The sequence below is a fragment of the Apis dorsata genome, unplaced genomic scaffold (assembly GCF_000469605.1).
Source record: "Apis dorsata unplaced genomic scaffold, Apis dorsata 1.3 scaffold_899, whole genome shotgun sequence".
NCBI lineage: Eukaryota > Metazoa > Arthropoda > Insecta > Hymenoptera > Apidae > Apis > Apis dorsata.
Genome location: NW_006264014.1, coordinates 2,032 through 22,963, shown reverse-complemented (window position 1 = coordinate 22,963; position 20,932 = coordinate 2,032). Strand labels below are relative to the sequence as shown.

The window sequence follows — 20,932 nt, the reverse complement described above, 5'->3', positions numbered from 1 at the left end:
ACTAATTTATTAAATTTTCAATATAAAAAGTCAATTTTTTTTAATTTTATAAAAACAATTTTTATAAAAACAAATTTTTAATTGGTATCTGTTTTTATATTAACGTTTTTATTAACGTTGATTACGTTACAAATCTAACATTAAATTCAATACATATACAATATATCAATATGTTGTTTTTTAATATTTAATACATATTATGTTTATAAATTCCAAAAACATACATATATTTATATATTTATATATCTAAAAAGTGTAAGTAATAATCTATAAAGATATATTCAAAAATAACAATCAATATTAAAGTCTGCTACCTTACTGTTCTACGAGCGTTACCTTTTGCGCCTACATGCCATATCCACACGCCTACACACATGTATTGGTAATGTAAAGTAACGTTGACGTCATACATGTACCATATATGGTCCTACTGAGAAATAGCGTAGGTGTCACACATTATAAAGTATTTCTCTTGTCATTTTTGCCAGTTATTAGATATTTTTTAGTTTTGTTATTTTTTTATGAAATTATTTAATAGTAAAAATCACAATTAAACTGTAAATTAAATTTAAATACTAATGTAAAAAATAATAACTAATTTATGTATAATTTATGTGTATATTGTAAAAAGTATTGAATTTTATAATAACTATGTTTTTCTCAAATAACATATTGATTTTTAAATTGTTATTGATTTTTAAATTGTTATAAATAATAATAAATGTATAAACAAAAATCGTAAAATATTTATAAAAATTATTAAATTTACTAGAAATATTTATATAAATAGTTATCTAACAAACTGTCGATTATCTTTTGTATGTTTATTTATTAAACGATAAGTTTTACTGCGTTGTAATTGTTTTTCTGAATTTAAATTGTTCATGTTTTTGAAGTATCCATAACCGCCTTCACCTAATTTCTTTCGAGGACGTGAATTTTTACTAACTCCCACTTCTACAGTAATACGATGTTAAGAAAAAAATATTTTTTATAATTGTTATAATATAAAAACATAAAAAAAAAAAATAAAATAATCCATATAAAAATTTGTATAAATAATAAACAAAAGATTTTCTATAGTTTATAAACTCTATAAATGTAAGAAATAAAATATTTTCAATATTTTATATAAATAAATTTAATTTTTTATAAAGATATAATAAATGTAATAATTAGAATTAAATAAAATCTAAAATTTAAATTATTAATAATTATATATAATATTAAAAAGGATACTTAAATCCACAGTTGGAGGAACAACAAATCCAAAAGATTTTGCAACTTTTGCTAAGTCCAATGTTTCAATGTTAAAAATTTGTTTCAAATGATGAGAATCATATGCTCTCACATATGCTTTAAATGCTTCTTTTGCTGACATATTAAGGAAATAATTCTTTGAAATCAATTTTTCAAGCTAAAAAGATAAAGAGCAATTTATTTATTTTAATATAACAAAATTAAAATAGTCATAATTAGTATATAACAAAATAACAATTGTTGCTAAATAAATATTATAATAAATATATAATTATAATAAATTTATAAAATTTTCTTAATATTTAAATATAATAAGAAATTTTTAATTTAATATTAAATAAATTTAAACAATAAATATAAATAATAACTATGAATTGATTTATTTAAAAAGTATATCATTTGCAATTAATTTAAAACAAAATCTAAAAAGACTAAATAAAAAATTGGAAATAGTATGAAAATATTAAAATTTATATTTATACGTATTTTTTTTATATTGTTTTAAAATTGACTTGCTAAGAAAGTCTAACACAACTTAATCTCATAATAATAAATAATAAAAAAAATTTAATAATATAATGAATATAACAAATATAAAATTTTTCAAATTTTAAAAGTGTTTAATTATATAGAATATATATATATTCTATTATATACATATATAATAGAAAAGAAAATTTATATACTTACTTGTAATTGAATATCAGCAATTTTATTCCATGAAAAATCAAATTCATTTACAGGTACTTTAGCTTGTTTGAGATAACGAAGAAAGCCAAGTTCTTCTGGTCTTAAAATAAGTAAAGCATGACCACTGCTACCTTCTCCACGAGCTGTTCTACCTACACGATGAATATATTCCTAAAATAATATTCATTTTTACATTAGCATTATCAGCTTTTTATATGATATATAAAAGATTTATTTCGAATATATGAATTTTAAAATTTTATATGTTATAAGAAATTTACTTTAGGATCATCTGGAGGATCATATTGTACAATCCAATCAACAGCTGGTATATCAAGACCACGTGCAGCTACATCAGTACAGAGAAGAATACCAGAAGAAGCATTACAGAATTGGAAAAATGTTGTTGTTCTTTTTGTCTGTTTTTGTTTTCCCTATTAAATAATTAAATATATAATATAAAAATCTTATTTTTTACGTTAAGTACAAACTCTTTATATTACATGATCATACATGTATACTTAATACTGGCAAATCAATGTAATTTAAAAGTTCATGATGATATTTAACTGACATGCATGAACTGAAGAAAACCATGATTTTTTTCTTTCTGTTTTTTTTCAAGAAAGTGAATAAAAGTAAAAATCTTTTTTCACTGGGACATGCAACATAACCTTGCTCTAATCCTTCTACTGTTGCCTTTTCTTTATCATCATCAACACCAACATAAACTGGTTCTTTTTTTAAAGCTAAAGTCATTAACATTTCTGTCTTTTTAGTTTGTGTTGCACTGAACAACATTGTTTGTCTTTTTTCTATAATAAAATATTTTATAATTAATTATATATTTATTATTATTATTATTTTAAATTTATTATGTTTAAAACTGACTTGGTAAAATATTAATAATTTGCTTAAGTTCTTCTTCAAAACCAATATCTAAAATACGATCAGCTTCATCAATAACAAGACATTGAAGATTTTTGTACAAAAAATCTGGAGTATTTTGTAAATGATCCAATAATCTACCAGGTGTAGCTACAACAATATTAATTCCTTTTGAAAGTTTTTGAGCTTCTGTTTGTCTATTAGCACCTCCCATTAATAAACCATATGTATGATGATGATATTTCATTAATTCTTTTAAGACTCCAAATGTTTGCATAGATAATTCTCGTGTTGGAGATATAATTACACAACCAGTACCTACAAATAATAATGTAATAAAATATATTATAAATATTTTCCTTATTCACATACCATTACGAGGCATAAATTTTAATTTATAAATTAATTCAATAGCTGGTATTAAAAATGCTAAAGTTTTTCCAGATCCTGTTTTTGCAGCACCAACAAGATCTCTTCCTTCTAGTAAAGGGGGAATAGATTTTGCTTGTATTTCTGTCATATTTGTAAAACCCATGTCTTTTATTGCTTTTAAAGTATTTTCACAAACTGTATCTTCTAATATTTTGAAATTAATATCATTTACTATTTTTAAGCCCATTGTAGATCCAGGTACTACAATATAAAAATAAATCAAAATAATATACACATAACTATCCATATAAAATATATATATACTTACAATTTACAGTTATATTATCAATATTACTTTCTATTGTAGAATTTTTATTTGCATAATTAATACAATCTTCTCTGGTACAATTAATGTCATCTTGTAATATTCTATCATTTTTTATTTTTTTTCTTTTTTCTATAATATAATATAATCATAAAATAACTGTTTTTTTAGAAATATAACATAATATAAATATAATATATTATATTAATATAAATATAATATATATTTTTGATTTGACCAATTAATAAAATATTCAAATAAAAACTAATAACAAATTTTAAATAAATAATTTCAACTTACTTTTTATTGATTCATTTTCTTGTATATTATATCGTTTTAATTTATTTAAATCATTTATTTTATTTTCTTGAATATTATTTTCTGAGTTTTCAATTGCAGTTTCATCTTTTAATAAATTACCAATTAATATTAATAATTTTATGCAAGAATAAGTTATAATAGATTAAATATTCAATTATATTCTATAAATACACTTACCATTTTGTATTTGTTTTTCTCGCTCTTTTAAAATTTCAAATTTTCTTTTTTCTCGTTTCTTAATTTTTCGCATCAATATTTTATCAGGTACTGACATATTTATTTAATAAATTAAGTATCTACTCAATAAAATAAATAACGAAACACATTTCATCCATGCGGTACTGAATTATTAATAGGTTCAGTTTGTGAACCTATGAATATAGTTATATATAAAGATGAAACATCTTATATTTAGAATAAAACAACCAATCGTTACTAAGAATCATGGAAAAAGATACTATAGATAAATTAGAACCAATGAGAATGCGACAAAATGAGAAAAAATCTAATTATTTTAGAAAATAATAAGGTTAATCAGAGAGAGTGCATAAATTTTGTAGCGCAAAATATATTAATAGTCAATTCTTTTTTTTTTTCTGTCCTTTCTTTATTACTTTCTGTTTAATAATTAATCTAATTAGTTTCATTTATGGAAATCTAGAGATGGCGCTGATTTCACAATTTTTAATTTATCTTTCTTCCACTGTTTGCTATTCTTATTTTTTTGCGCATTATTAAAGACGAAACATAGAATACCAATTAATTATACTTTCATTCTTTTTTAAAAATAAGTCGCATTTCAATTTTTAATGTAAAAAATACAAATCTTTTTGAAAATAGAACATTTTCGATTCAATATATATTTAGAATTATTGTTAGAAATTTTAGAATATAATTCAAGAAATAATAATTAGAATAATATAATTCAAGAAAAAATATACAAATTTTTCAATTTAACATACAATAAAAATAAAATTTTTTTATTTAGCATATAGCATATATTAGAACACATATGTTTTAATATATGATTAAAATCCTTAATTGAAAAGACTTATGATTATCAGATAAAATATATTCCTAAAAATTATATTTTTTATTTTTCCAAGTTCTTTCAGAATATTTAAATACCTAATGATAAAAATATTTAATAATTTATTTAACAATATTAAAATAAATCATTAATATTTAAAATGTTAAATATTAAAAAAATTAATAATGTTAATACATTATTAAATAAAAGATTGTATTATTATAAACATAAACATATATATTAGTCAAAAATCTGGACAATCAGCATATTTAAATATTATTATATATGTATATTTTAATACTATTGTATATATTATAACTTTAGTTATCATCTTATAATTATCATCCTATAAACCAATAAGTTATCATTAACATCAAGACCTTGAATAAAGAGAAAGGAACTTTGTGCTATAAAATATCAGTGCAGTCTGACATTCAAATAAATACTACACGATTTTCTGTCCTAAATTATTGTCAATTAGATTTTTTTAAGTGAGTATTATTTTTTTTAAATTTATAATACATATATATTAGCACACATATTTCTTTTTTTTTAAATTAAATATATTATAGTGATTGAAATGTAATATGAAATATTAATATAAATATTATATATTATAAATACTTATACTAATACAAAAATTGATATATGTAAAATAAAATGCAAAAAAAAAATAATTATAAAAAAATTTTTTTTTGATTTTTGCAAAATTTTAATGAATTAATTTTTAATGAACATCAATAATTTATTTTTATTTTCTAATACTCTTGATATTATTTAAATTTAATTATTATTATATATATCTGTCGGAAAAAAATGATAAATTAAAAATATACGATAATATTTAAATAAAATTAAAATTTTAATAAAATGATATGAAATTTAAAAAATTTTTTAATTTAAGATAGATCGATACATTTTTGTCATATTGAAATTTAAAAATTATTTATAAAATATAAATAATAAATATAAAAATTTAAATTCTTATTTTATTAATAATAAAATCATATATTAAATATATTTTATTTTAGATCTATAATGAAACTTTATAGCGTTTCTGATGGACCACCATCTCTTGCTTGTTGTCAAGCTTTAAAAGCTTTAAATATTCAATATGAATTAATCGATGTAGATTTTAACAAGGGAGAACATATGACAGATAAATATGCACAAGTATTTTTATTTTAATAATTTATTTATAAATATTTTATTACATATTGTAATATAATAAGTAATCATTTTTGTAGTTAAATCCACAAAAAGAGATACCTATGTTAATTGATGATGATCTTGTAATAGGAGAAAGGTATTTATAAATTAAAATAAATTTCATTACTTACCTAATTAAAAAAAAAGGTTGATAAATTAAATACTTTTTTTTATTTTATAACAAATGATTTCTATAAAACTTAACATATTACTTATATTAAAAATTAATATTGTAAATTAATATAAACGATATATTAATATAATGATATATATCTATGATATATATATATATATATATAATTCTGAACAAAATAATAATACATTAAATATCAAAGTTTCAAAATAGATTAAAATTTATACGCATGTCAAATGTATATAAAAGTTTTATTGAAAATGAAAAGGAAAATTCTATTTTTTCTTTAAGGAAAATTCTAAAAATTTTAATTAACAAGAATGTATATTTATATATAATTGGATATGTAGATACATGCGTATCAGATATATGTTTTTTTATGTAGATGTTAATAAATAAATAATAAATATATATATAAATACACATATATTATTATTTTGTTTAAGACTATAAATATATATTTAATTTAAATATAACATTAATTGAAAGAACAGATAATATTAACATTATTTTCTTTTTTGATGCATATTTTTTTTTTTTATTTTATTTCATTAAATACGTATGTACTTAAGCAATGCCATTTTACAATATCTTGGTGATAAATACGATACAATGGGAAAATTATATCCGAAGGATCCAAAAGTTCGTGCAATAATTAATCATCGATTGTGTTTTAATTTGGCTATGTATTATCGTAATATTTCTGAATATGTGGTGAGTAATAATAAGCATAATTCAATATAATATTATACTTATAAGTTTTTATATTGATTTATTCATATTGATTTATTTGCATTAAAATTGTATAATATTCAAATTGTATATAATTTAATAATACAATAATAAATATAATGCAATCAAAATATCATTGTTTATTGAAACGATTAAAAATTTTTCCTGTATTTGATTAACATATGTCAATCATTTAAAATTCTCTATCTTTTTGAATTTTGAAAAGTTGCTTTTCTATAAAAATAAAAATGTAATATTTTTTTCTTATATCACATTTGTCACATAATATTATTTTTCAAAAAATTGAATATACAATTATTTAGTAACATTTTTTAATTAATTTTTATTAAAATATTTGTATAGATGGCTCCTATATTCTTCGATTATAAAAGAACTTCTCTGGGTTTGAAAAAAATGAAAATGGCTTTAAATGTTTTTAATACATATCTACAACGCGAAGATTCAGAATATGCTGCGGGTAGTAAGTATTTTAAGTTTTAATATGAAACTTTTCTAAAATAGATGTTACTAAAAAAGTTTAAGTGAATGTACAAAAATTTAATTGATTTAAGAAATTTATTTTCTTATTCGTAAAAACAAACAATATTTTTTATATAATAATACTGATATACTTTTATATAATAATACTGATATACTTTACAAAAAGAAATAGTTTAAGATTTTTTGTTTTGTATCATTTGTATTAGTACATAACAATTAAATTATTATATTTATTTAATAGATACACTGACTATCGCCGATTTCCCCTTAATTACTGCAACTATGTGTCTAGAAGCTATCGATTTCAAATTAAATACATGGCCTTACTTAGAAAAATGGTATAACAATTTTAAACAGAAACATCCAGAATTATGGGAAATCGCCGCAAAAGGTATGCAAGAAATTAATTATTACGAGAAGAATCCACCTGATTTATCTGACATAGATCATCCAATCCATCCAATTCGTAAAATTAATAAGTAACTTGACAAACAATTTTATATGAAATGTTAAAATATTTGTAAATTATTTGTTAAAATTGGATGTTAATATATCGATTATATTCTAATAAATTGAATGCTTTTATTGACATATATATTTGTAATTTTTTAAACATTAACTTCAAATTAACTAAAGCTATGCTATATATACATATATGTAATAAATACTCTATAATTATATTTTTTTTATATAGATACAATTATATTTTTTTATATAGAATGTTTAATGATTTCTATAATTGACTGTATGTATTATAAATTACAAGATATTTTACTCGAGTTAAAAGTTAATCTAATTTTGAAATAAACAAGTAACAATGACAATTTAATAAATTTTAATAATAATTTAAATAATAATGACAACTTATTGTATATTTATACAATTGTTTATATTTTAAATTTTTTTATTAGTAAATTTATCATATAAATAATTTTTTTTACTAAAAATAACATAAAGATTCATTATAATTTTGTATACTTTGAGTACATTTTAAGTACATTTAAATATGCACAATTTATTTTCAAAAATTTTTCAAGAATTTTAAGAAAATTTTGAAATCACTATATGTCAAATAATACATAAATTATACATAATATATATATATAATATACATATATTATATATATATAATATAATATACATAAATAATACATAATATATATATGTTTTAAATAAAACGAAAACAGTTACAAAATTATTTATTTCTAAATAATATTAAATAATAATAATTGAAATTTGTATAGTTTAATATTTTTTATTTATTATCATAAATGTTATTATTTACTTTTATTATTTGTTAATTCCTCGTTTTTAAAAAGTTATACAATCAATAATGGATATCAATAATGGATAATTTTAAATTAAACAAATTTATATTTGCATTTAAAATTGGAGAAAAAGTTTATATAAATTTGATATATTATTAATATTATCAAATAAATACAAGTATTATATAATTTTACATTAGATTTTATTTAACAGAGATTTGATTATTTAAAAGAGTAGGAATAATAATACCATAATGATAGTTTAATATACAATTTTGTTTATCATATATATAATATAAAAGTTTAAAAATTCTTGAGATCTATAATTTTTAATAGACTTTAATATAATTAAATTCTTTAGAAAATGGATATTAATTTGATAATATGAATGAATATTAATATTATATATAATTAATATTATATATTAATATAACCTACATATTTAATAAACAGTCCTCTGATATATAATATTTTTAAGTAGTATCATACTTTGTTTCATATAGTAGCTCACGAAAATATTCGAATACATGCCATTAAAATTTTAAATAATATTCATAATAATAAATAATAAGTAAATTTTTATGTTAAATTTAAGTTTTGAAAACAATATTATTATGAAACATAAAATGCTATAATATTGTTTTTTAAGATTTGAATCTAACATAAATATTTTTATTATTTAATAAAATATGTTCAAACAATTTTATAAATCACTGTCATATTGCAATCTTTCACTGTCAGATTGCATAGATTCTAAATAAAATCATGCAAAATTATAATTTAATTTTAGTTATTAGAAATAAGTAATTCTTAAATGGAAGAGTAATTATCTTAAATGGATAAATAATTCTTAAAATTCATATCTATACTACAAAATAGATAGAAATAACTGATATATTATATATAATTTATATAATTTAACTGAGCGAATATTTTATATTTTTTTGATAATACGAACAAAAAAAATTTGCAATTTAATACTATTTGTTGATAAAAACACTTTACTAAAGAATTTTTTTATTTTTTATAATCAATTAAGATTAAATCGTTAAAACATTATATTAAGTTAGATAATAAAATATATATATCTTATTATATATACAATAAAATAATAATTTTAATAGTATTATTTAATTTTAATAATTTTAAGATTGCATTTTATAAGATTATAATTAAATACATCACATATTAAATTAAAATCTTTTCATTATCTATTTCATTCATTGTTATCTATTTCATTTATTGTTAAATATTTGATTGTCTTTATAGTATACATATGAATCATGTATTTCTAGACTAATCTTGATTATATTCTACTAATACTGATAGAAAGCTTCTAAAAAAATGAAAATTTTTGCATTTCATTGTAAATAAATCAAATGTAAATATTGAATATAAAATATTCAAGAGAATTTTTATTATGAAAAGAAAAATTATCGAGATAAAAAGTTACATATCTATTTGATGAGTAACACGATAGGAATGATTTATAAATATTAATTAATAGTTCTAAATATTTTTCTTTAATAGATCATTTATATAATTAAATTCTAAGATTGTTTTATTTTCTCTTTCAAACTAATTTACGTATTGTTTTTTTTTTTTTTAAGTTTTAATTATCTTTAAAGTTAATTTCTAGATATTATGAATAATATTAAAATTTAAATATAATTAAGAAATAAAAACTTAATATATCTATTATTTTTATTGTACATCACGTTTCTAAAAAAAAAGAAGTTCAAATGAAATTTATATTTTTTAATTATAATATCAATAAAAATCTAAATTATTTGATTAATTAGTTATAGTATATCTTATTTTTAATCTGCTATTGACTATAAAGATATGATTGTTCAATATCATATTTTTCTCTTTTATGATATAAAACATATATGCATTGTGTGTGTGTATATATGTATATATACATATTATATACATATATATATATACATATAAAATATAATATAATATGCTATCTTATATATTTTAATATTCTATCTTATATATCTTCTTTCATAAAAGAATATGAAAGAAATAATTTTGAAAATAAAAATATTATTAAAATCGAAAATCATAAATGAATTTTATCATAATTAAAAAATATTAAAAAATTAATACTTTTTAGTAATAAATTTCTTAGAGATATGTGTATATGATAATTATTAAAGATAAAATCTATATATCTTAAAGAGAAATTTTTCAAATTATATATTTAATTTAATAATTTAATAATTTCTAGTTAATAATATTTATTGATTGTAAACGCATATTTTGATTTAAAATTTAATAAATAATGTCAAAATTTGAAAAAAAATTCATTGAATTTTAGTGAAAAAAGATATTCATTCATTATATTCATGAATATTCATGAATATAAGTAAATAATTTAACTGAATTATAATATAATATTTATTTTAAAATTATTGAAAGAAAAAATTAAAAATTTTGAAAATAATAATATAAACTAAAATAAATATTTAGACCAAATACGACGAATAAATTGAATTTTTAATATAATTAAAAATTTGTATGCCAAAGATTTTTGTATTTGTTATCAATATTTTTTCGAGATATTTAAAATTGAAACATTTCCATATATTACTGTTTTGACAAATTAATTCTACCTGAAATGATAGTACACGTAGTCACCGAACTCTTCCTGAAGGAGAACGAAGATGTGATTTTATATAGCCAGTGCGATAATCAATTACATCACGTTGCGTACCTCCTGATACTCCATGTCCATGTCTTCTACTCCATCTGTAATTAAATCTTAGATTATTCGTTTCCTGGTTTTCTAAATAACATCTTCATTTGCATGCAAGTATTATATTTTCTTTCTTTTTTTAGCATGGTTAAATTGTAAAAATTTTCTAATTATCTTATACAATTTGAACAAAATTCTTTTAATTTGATATGAATTATAGAAAATTTTTACAAAAATAGCTTTACACATCTTTAGTTTTAAAATTTGCGGCTTGTTTCTTCGTTCAAAGAAGAAATAAAAAAAATACTGAATTAAATTATATTAATAATATTTCAGACATTTTTGTAGAAAATTATTAATTTTGTTAATATCTTTATAATATATTTTATCTATATGTCAATCTTTAATATATTTAAAAATTTTACTAATTAAATGAAATATATAATATTATATATAATATTTTTTGACAAAAAAATGTAAGATATATTATAAAATTATCTGTAAATATCTGTAAATAATCGTTATGTACTATGTACTATGTAAAAACTAATTAATAAGTTAAAAGAAAAGATTTTTTAAATATAGAAAAATATTAATAGAAATATCCGCAAATTTTAATAATACGTTACGTTATAAACTAAATTTAAAAAAAGAAAATTATCACGCGAAACGCCAAGCAGCATTAATCACGACTTCTCATTCCATTAAATTACATCTAAATAAATATTACATTAAAGAATAACAGAAAGAAATACTAACAAAATTATCTAGTTACAGGGAAAAGTCATTCTTAAATGCAGGCATGTCATTGCATATACTAAGTAATAGTACTTTTAGTAAAAATACAACCTACCAAAAACTAACATTTTAAAATTAATGATTCAATTATACAGATATGCAAAAATTTAAAAGATGAATTAAAAAATTTTTTAAAATAAATCGAAAATCAAGATTATAAAAATTATATTTTCAGCTTTGTTTCTTAATTATTGAGATTTAAAAAGTAATGAAAATAATTCTGGATAATTTTTTTTATATGAACAAATATATAATAGTTTAAGAAATAAAAAATAATATAATTCTCAAGTAGTAATTCTATAATTTATATGAGATAATATGAGATAAGTTGCTATCTATTATTGAATTTGAAAATCACTATATTCTCACAATTTGAACTGATTTGAAATTTTTTTTGTAAAAAAAATTTTTATTGTATTGTATTATTAAAATAGGGCAAGATCTTTAATAATAGTATACGATAAAATATTTTATCATCTCTATTTTTTTTTTCACAGAAAAAATTTTTCTGATAATCTTTTCTTTTTTTACTTGAATTGTTCGTATTTGATATTTTTTAATGTTATTAATAATTAAAAGAATTTATTAATAATTAAAAAGAAAGCAAATTCTTGATTTTCGTTTTATTTTGAAGATTTCGAAGAATCATTTCTTAAATTTTTGGATATCAATTATATTCTATATATAATGATTATATATATAATACCTACATATTTATACATAATACAAAGGCAAATATCATTGGATAAAATTTTAAAACTTTGATTATTCGTTATTTAAAATATTAAAATATAAAACGATCTAACTCGACAACATTAAAGTACTCACTTTTCATTGCATAATAAAATCGTTTTGATAAAAATTATGTGATTAAATGAAAAGAACAGCGATGCATATAAATTATTATTATCAATAAGATTATTTGTTCAATAAGATTTCTAACAGAAAAATATGAAACAAGAAAAATAATATTAAAAGCTAACTGAAAAATGTAAATATAAAAGCCAAAAATACCGAATACCAAAGTATCTGTAAGATAAATGTTATTTTAAATGATATTTCGAACTATGTACTAATAAGTAAATCTTAATTTAATAAATGAAACCATCGACAAAACGATATTCAAGGTTTCTTCCATGCAGATCTCAATACGATGACAGGTGAAAAATTGGACTGTTTTCTGAGAACAAACAATGTATAAAGTTTATCTAAATCTAAACGTTAATTATTTACCATAGTATTATAGCATTTATTATAAAATTAAAATAAAAATCTTTAATTACAATTTATATAACACAAGTTCAACTGTGTTATATAAATTGTATATTAATTAAATAGTTAATTGAAATATTTATAATAGTGATATTTTTTGTATGGCTATAACAGAAATAAATTAATTGAATAGTAAAAAATTAACTAAAACAAATATACATTAATAAAAAATAAAATATTTAATACTAGGATATCATACAACGAGTAAATTGCAAGTAATTTGAAGTTGTCAAGTTAAATGAGTTATATTCCATATTCAATGTGATATATTTAACATACGTACGATAAAATATATTGAACATATATAAAAAGAAAAAATATATATATATATATGCATACAAATACATATTTAATATAATTATATAAAATTTATGATTAATATGAAAAATTCTTTAAATCCAACAATACACATACTATTTTTTTTTATTATTTCTTTTAATTTTTTGCTGAGTTTTACCAATTGATTGCTGAAAAATTTAGATAAGAAACAACACTTGATTTCATAAAAAATTATATGACATTATTGTTTCTATATTTCATTTTTCTTTGTAAAAATTAATATTAAACAAAAAGTTATAAATTTATAGAAAAAATTACAGAATTTACAAAATATTTTTCAATAATCTGAAAATAAAAATAGGAGATATAAATTAATATATTTTATTTTAATTGTATTTAGAATGATGATTCTTTTGCAAAATAATTAATAAATCGATTAGACAAATTGTATTCAATTAAAGATTGATATAGTTTTTCCTTCATAAACCTATAATTTGAATTGTTCATTTGAATCGTATTTTGATTAATCGTATATAAAACTATTTGAATATCGTTCAACATAATTTTTACGAAATGAAATAAACTTTCATATTGTTTAATTTCCTTTTTTAATTTTATTTTTTCTTATTTATTTGGATATATTGTGGAATTAATTTTTACAACGATATCGCGTGAAAAATAAAAAAAAAAAAAGAAACATAAAAAGAAACATGAACCTGTCGACGAAACTGATTACGAAAATATTAATAATTCTTTTCGATGTAACTTCACATAAATTCAGAACCTCGATTCGCGGCTTTTATTATTCAGCCATACCTTGTTATTAGTTCTGAAGACCAGGGGGATGGGAACGTTGATGATTATTCGTTGCGGTCGAGGTTGTGATTGAGGTTGAGGTCGAGGTCGAAGTCGAAGTCGAGATAGTTGTCATGATGGAAGTTGAAATCGGAGTCAAGGTTGAGGTTGTAATGGAAATAGGAATTCGGCGACGTTGGGATTCGGAACCCATGTTGTTCTGCTGAGACGAGTTAATGTGCCGATGCGTCAGATTCGCACTCGTTGTCATCAGTATCTCGCTGCTTGACTGGCTGCTATTAACTTGATTGCTGTTACTGTTGTTCATTGGCAGTAACATTTGGCCATCACCGTATGCCGATGAAACACCGTAACTTCGTAGCCGATATTGCCGTTGTTGAATTGAGGAATACCGGCTTCTAGCAAAAGTGCCCCTTCGCTGCTGTCCGCCCGTGGTACTGCGTATATTAATCCCTTTTATCAATATTTTCGTTATTTTCTGCAAGGACCTGTAGACGGCTTCTTTTGACAGTGGTTTTAGTTTTATCCTTTTTTTTTTATGTTGCAGTATATTATTTTTTACACGATTTATATGCATTATTAAAGGAAATTATAAATAATTCGTTAATCTAGTAAGAAAAATTTATTTTTTCATTTTATTTTATTATTTCATTGTCCTATTGATTTGAAAAATATCATATACGTATATAAATCAAGACTAAATCTTAGTTTAGGGCATTAAAAATTTTGAATTTTTCTTTTATGTCTTTTATAGATTTTGATAGATTTGAATTCAAAAAATGTTTGCCTCTGATATTGAAATTCATTGATTCAAAATTTTGTAATGAATTTCATTAATTAAAATCGTCATTTCTTAATTCTTTGCAATGAACATCTATATACATATCTAGAAATATAAAAGAATATAAATTTCAGCACTATTAATTAAAGTTTAATCTAAGTTTGAATGTTCAAATTTTCATATAATATTTATTCTAATTTAGTTTTTTTTCACAATTGTATGCAAATATAATATAAAAAAAATTTTTCATATTTTTGAATGAATTATATTACAATTATATATAAATATAAATTTTTAATTTTATTTAATTTATATTTATAGAAAAAAGACAATATAAAAAAATATATTAATTATTATTATATTTGAAAAATGCAATTTGTATTTATAGAATTTTTGCGTCGATTAAATCAATATTCAATATCATAAGAAAATATCGAATGAAAAATTTAACGAATGAAAAATTTTCTTATTTAACATTAACAAACAATATTTTTTTCAATAATATTTAAACAATAAATTAAATCTATTGTATTATTTTTTTTTATTATTTTATTTCAAAAAAAAATTTGGTATTTCATATAACATATAATACATTAAGATTAAAATAAAAATTAAAACTATAATATATATATAAAAGTGACAAATATATATGCTTTTTAATTAAAAAAAAAAAGAAGCACATATAGTTTCATAAATGCAGAGATAGATATTAAACGTATCATAACATCATGCTTGACATATCATGCATTTCGTTATATTTGTCATTTGAAGAAAATTCATCTGAATATTTTAAAAATTACGTTTTAAAATATAAAAAAAATATATATATATATATATACTAAAATTTTAAGATTAATATTTAGTAATTAATAATCATATTTAGTTTAATCATATTTTTTTATAATTATTTAGTTCAATCATATTTTTTTAATTATTTTTTATTGAATTAAAAAAAATAATTTGGTAATTAACTTTTGCATTTATTAGATAATTGAAAGATATAACTTAGCAATGTCATATTCAATGCTATTCATTTAATATATTATTTAATAATAATGCTTAACATATTATTAATACAGATGAATTTTCGATGTAAGTAACATATAAAACGAAGGCGATTGTTTTTCTTACCTCGAACTGTAACTCATGAGGACTATGTTTCTGTAACAGCATATAATCCTGATTGTTGGGAAGCGAGTGATGAAGTGTTGACGTTGAATCACAAATAACACAACAAGCAGCTCAAGCAATTTTATTGTATTTTCTTATGTAATTAAATTGAATGTTTCATTTGATTCATATATTGAAAGTAACATTAATAAATAATTCTGAATATATAACTATTCAAGTAAATTGTATTTTTAATCTTTAAAATTAAATAAAAAAAAATTGAAATATTACTAATAAATAAAATTAAATTAAATTATTTTTTAAATTTTTTAAAAATTTTAATTTAAATTTTGCAAAAATTAAATCTATCAAAAATATACTTTTCATTTTTTTTTTTAAATTCAAAATATTTCAATATTTCTTGTAAATATATATATTAAATTTTAAATTATATATTATGCAAAATGGTGGTTACAGATAGAATCAATTATATGTATATTATATGTAACAAAATTTCATTTATGGGAAATTTTTTTTGCTTATATTTATAATTCTTATACATTTTACTTTGTCTCCTATTTTTTATTGATAAAACATTGAAAAAATATATTTATATTAATTATAATATTAATTATATTTGTTTCAATATATTAAAAAATAATTATTATAAATATAATAATATTTCGCATACTCTAGTAAATTTATTAATATGAGTGCAAATGCAATCATTTCTTATATGTTATCATTATTTCTAATATTAAAAATATTAAAAAGTATTATAGAATAATGTAAAATTATGATATTAGAAATATCTAAATAAGCAATAAAGTGAGCGAATGGAAAAAAACGCGAAAATGTAAATTAAAATATAAATAACGCAAAAAAAAAACAAAATATTACAAATTTTTTAGCTCTTCATAATTTATTTTACATATTATATTTTGGTTTTATATAATTGATTTTATTTTATTTACTATTTTTTAAATTGAATTAAATTAAATTAAATTTATTAAATCATTTTATTTAATCTTACTATTTTAATCTTATTGTTTTACTTCTTAATTGTTTTTTTATATATATATTATATATTAATATGTCGTTCATCAATCGCAGTTAATTTTTTTTGAGTATCACTATAAAAAATATTTGTAAATAAATAATTTATAAAAATTCATATAAGATATATATGTATAATTTATTTGTATGTTTATAATTCTTTTTTAAATTTTATTTTTTTCTCTAAAATTCTAAACACATAAAAAATCATTAATTATAATGAACACTTAAAAGTCCTTTTTCGATTACAAGAGACAGAATATAATATATTATATTTTATTCTCAAATGCTTTGATAGTTAATATATTAAAAATAAATAAAAAAATAAGATAAATTAATATAATATAAAAAACAATAAAATTTTATAATCGAATAAAAATCAAATATAAATAAAAATCCTTCTGTTTTATAAATTAAAATTCAATATTAACTATTTCTTTATAATGCGTAAAATACAAAAATTATATATATATAAATATATTTTAATTAATTCTTTAATTAATAGCAAAAGATATTTTAAATTAAATTATGAACGATAATGTATTCAAATTAATTATTAACTGATAAAATCATTAGATTGTAAATAATTTAGTTTTTAAAAATTGACTTTTTGTATGTAGAAATAAATTAAATATTTTTATAGATATTTTATAATAATAATAGTAGTTTTCATTTAACAAACTTATGTACATTTAATTTTTCATTATATTGTACATTAATTTTTATATTTTTAATAATTAGCAAATTGTATATATTCTAACTACTATATATTTTCACAATTTGCATGTATCTAAAAGCTGCATTAACAAGATAGCAATTTCAAGTTATTGCATAAACTTTGAGCTTCGTAACATGTAACTCTATCATTTCTACGAATAAAAACTAATTTATTCAATATATGATATAATCATGAAATATTTATCTTGGATATAAAAGATATTTTTTTAATTATACTTTAAACCTGTTGCATATTCCAGGCATCCTGCAAAATAATATCAATGCCATTTTTCATTTTTGTTAATTTATAAAACACACAAGTACCTCTAAATGGCAAAGAAAATGTCTACTCTCTGCTTTGAATTTTTTCTACACAGCAAAAATATAAAATCATTATATGAACTATCACACATTTTTAATTAATATTTTAAAAATATAAAAAAATATTTTGATTAGACCGAATCAATCTTTCAAATTTACCTATACATGTGAACGTACAGCGTTTTAAAAAAATATATAATACTATCATCAATGAAAATATAACATAATAAGATTTTAATGTAAAAACATATATTATTTATTTATAAATATTTCAACATTTTTAAAATTATTGACAGAATTGACATGATAGCAGAAGCAATATACATGATAATTTTATGCATAATATTAAAATGTTATATACAAATATATTATATATAATTGCATAATTTAAAAATATATTATCTTTTTTATTAAAAGCTATTCACAAAGTGAAATATGAATTTAGATATGCTTCAAAGAAATTCAAATACAGAAGTGAATAATAGAAAGATATTTATAGGCCATTTTTATATATCAAGCATATCCTACATCAGTGAGACTACACTGCCTCTATGGTGCAAAACAAGATAAACGACATTTTAATATTCTTGCAAAAAGAAGAAATATATAAATATGTATATATGTATATATGTATATATGTATACATAGATACATACATATACACGCGCACACACGTGTATGTAAAAAGGTAACAAACATAGGACGTTTAGAATATCTACAGAACTAAAAACTAAAATTCATTTAAAAGTTATAAACATACCATAAAATTATATATAAAAATTATATTTAAAGTGCATACCGGAGTAGTCTGGTTATGTAATCTGGCCAATTATCTGGAAACATCACGAGAAAGAAGCCAACTGCTATAAAAATCATTCCTGCCAATTTCATGCCCATAAAATGAGCTCCGTATAAAAGAACATCCAATGCTGTAATACCATGACATTGAACAATTATTAAATATGATTATTATAAATTAAATTAATAAAATTATATTTTTACCGTACCTGCGGATACAGGTACAGCGGTGATCAATCCTAATGTAATGAATAGGTCATAGGTCAAAGCAATACTGAAGTTACCAAGCATGTTTGCAACTAAATAATAACAAAATATAATTTTAATTTTTTTTTTTTGAATTCTAGATAATTAATGTTAAGTGAAATACTAACTTAAATGCAAAATGCTTGCCGAAAGTAATGCTGTCCATGGTAATCGTCCCCATTGTATGCTTTCTGCTCCCGAAAAGTAAAGAGCTAAACAAATTGGCCACAATAATGCTGCATTGCACAATCCAATAAGTGAAAAGAATAAAGACATTTGACCAAATGTTGTTTCTCCTATGACTTTCTTAAACAGCACCTAATTTAACATTATATTATATAATATGACTTTTATAAGATCCATTAAATTATTTTGATATATTTAATATTGATATAATTGATATTAATAATATTTAAACAATATTTAATATTAACATAGTAAAGATCAACATATAAATTACATTATAATCTTAATGCTTATCACTCAATTATGATATATATTTAGCGTGCCTTGTCTTTGCTTATTATCTTGTTATTTTTATTATATTTTTATTTTATTATATTCAAATAAATAATTATTATCTTTTTTTTAAAATATAAACAATTATGATCGCATTTGAGAAAAAACTTGAGAAATATTTGAATAATATTTAATGAAATAAATAATAAGCATGTTTGAAGCGCAAGAAATTTTAAAATAATAAAAATCTAAAAGCATTGATTTTTACCTTATAAACTGCTGAACCAGCCGCTGCCGATGTTGCTAAAACAACACCTCCTAAAGTTGGACTTCCTGTTATGCCATCCATATATGCTAAAAGTGCAATTCCAGTATTGCATAAAATGACTGCTACTATCTGTAATAGGTTTATTCATAAATACATTAATTAATAATTAAAGATATATTATAAATTTTGTGAATATACTGCTCACCCTTACTCCAACAAATTGTTCATGAAGAATAACCCATGATAATAAATACACACAAGATACATTTGTTGCAAAAAGTGCCATTACATCGGTAGCTAATAATATTCTAAGTGAATAAATATACATATAATTTGTAACTACCCAAAGTCCACAAAAAAGACTACATCTAATTAAGAAACGACCACCGGTAAATCCTTTGTCACGAAAACCTCGTAAACTTTCTGCAATTATTTCGGATGGAGTATTACATTTAATTCTTGCAGATTGACAAAGAAAATAAACTGGGAAGTAAAGAATTTCCCAATTTGTACAAAACCAAGTTGTAAAGAATGGAGCATTATATGGAATCGCCTAAAAAAGAAAGATATGAAAG

The 20,932-nt window shown here is 19.5% G+C and overlaps 3 protein-coding genes across 3 annotated transcripts in view; 1 reads left to right on the top strand and 2 right to left on the bottom strand.

Annotated features, from left to right (window-relative positions):
* Positions 1–681: 681 nt before the first annotated feature.
* Positions 682–3,656, bottom strand: LOC102676071 (probable ATP-dependent RNA helicase pitchoune; the record flags this gene model as incomplete). The annotated part of the gene is made up of 8 exons (XM_006623540.2): positions 682–957; positions 1,240–1,417; positions 1,951–2,121; positions 2,232–2,384; positions 2,464–2,765; positions 2,842–3,156; positions 3,211–3,471; positions 3,539–3,656. Coding segments are annotated over 8 exons (1,665 nt in total), but the record flags the coding sequence as incomplete, so codon positions are not given.
* A 1,568-nt stretch (positions 3,657–5,224) lies between these two features.
* LOC102674411 (glutathione S-transferase 1-1) lies at positions 5,225–8,154 on the top strand. The gene is made up of 6 exons (XM_006623525.2): positions 5,225–5,377; positions 5,918–6,059; positions 6,134–6,192; positions 6,801–6,942; positions 7,324–7,441; positions 7,703–8,154. Exons 2-6 carry the CDS (start codon positions 5,925–5,927, stop codon positions 7,942–7,944), a joined length of 696 nt encoding a protein of 231 aa, XP_006623588.1. The 5' UTR covers positions 5,225–5,377; positions 5,918–5,924; the 3' UTR covers positions 7,945–8,154.
* Positions 8,155–11,296: 3,142 nt separating this feature from the next.
* LOC102675931 (putative thiamine transporter SLC35F3) overlaps positions 11,297–20,932 on the bottom strand; it is a gene marked incomplete at its 5' end in the record, with an annotated part of 11,148 nt that continues 1,512 nt past the window's right edge. Inside the window, 8 exons of the mRNA XM_006623539.2 lie at positions 11,297–11,489; positions 14,602–15,038; positions 16,514–16,543; positions 19,386–19,515; positions 19,594–19,683; positions 19,759–19,948; positions 20,358–20,486; positions 20,563–20,910. Coding sequence (XP_006623602.2) covers positions 14,609–15,038; positions 16,514–16,543; positions 19,386–19,515; positions 19,594–19,683; positions 19,759–19,948; positions 20,358–20,486; positions 20,563–20,910 — 1,347 coding nt within the window. The remainder of the gene's footprint in view (positions 11,490–14,601; positions 15,039–16,513; positions 16,544–19,385; positions 19,516–19,593; positions 19,684–19,758; positions 19,949–20,357; positions 20,487–20,562; positions 20,911–20,932) is intronic.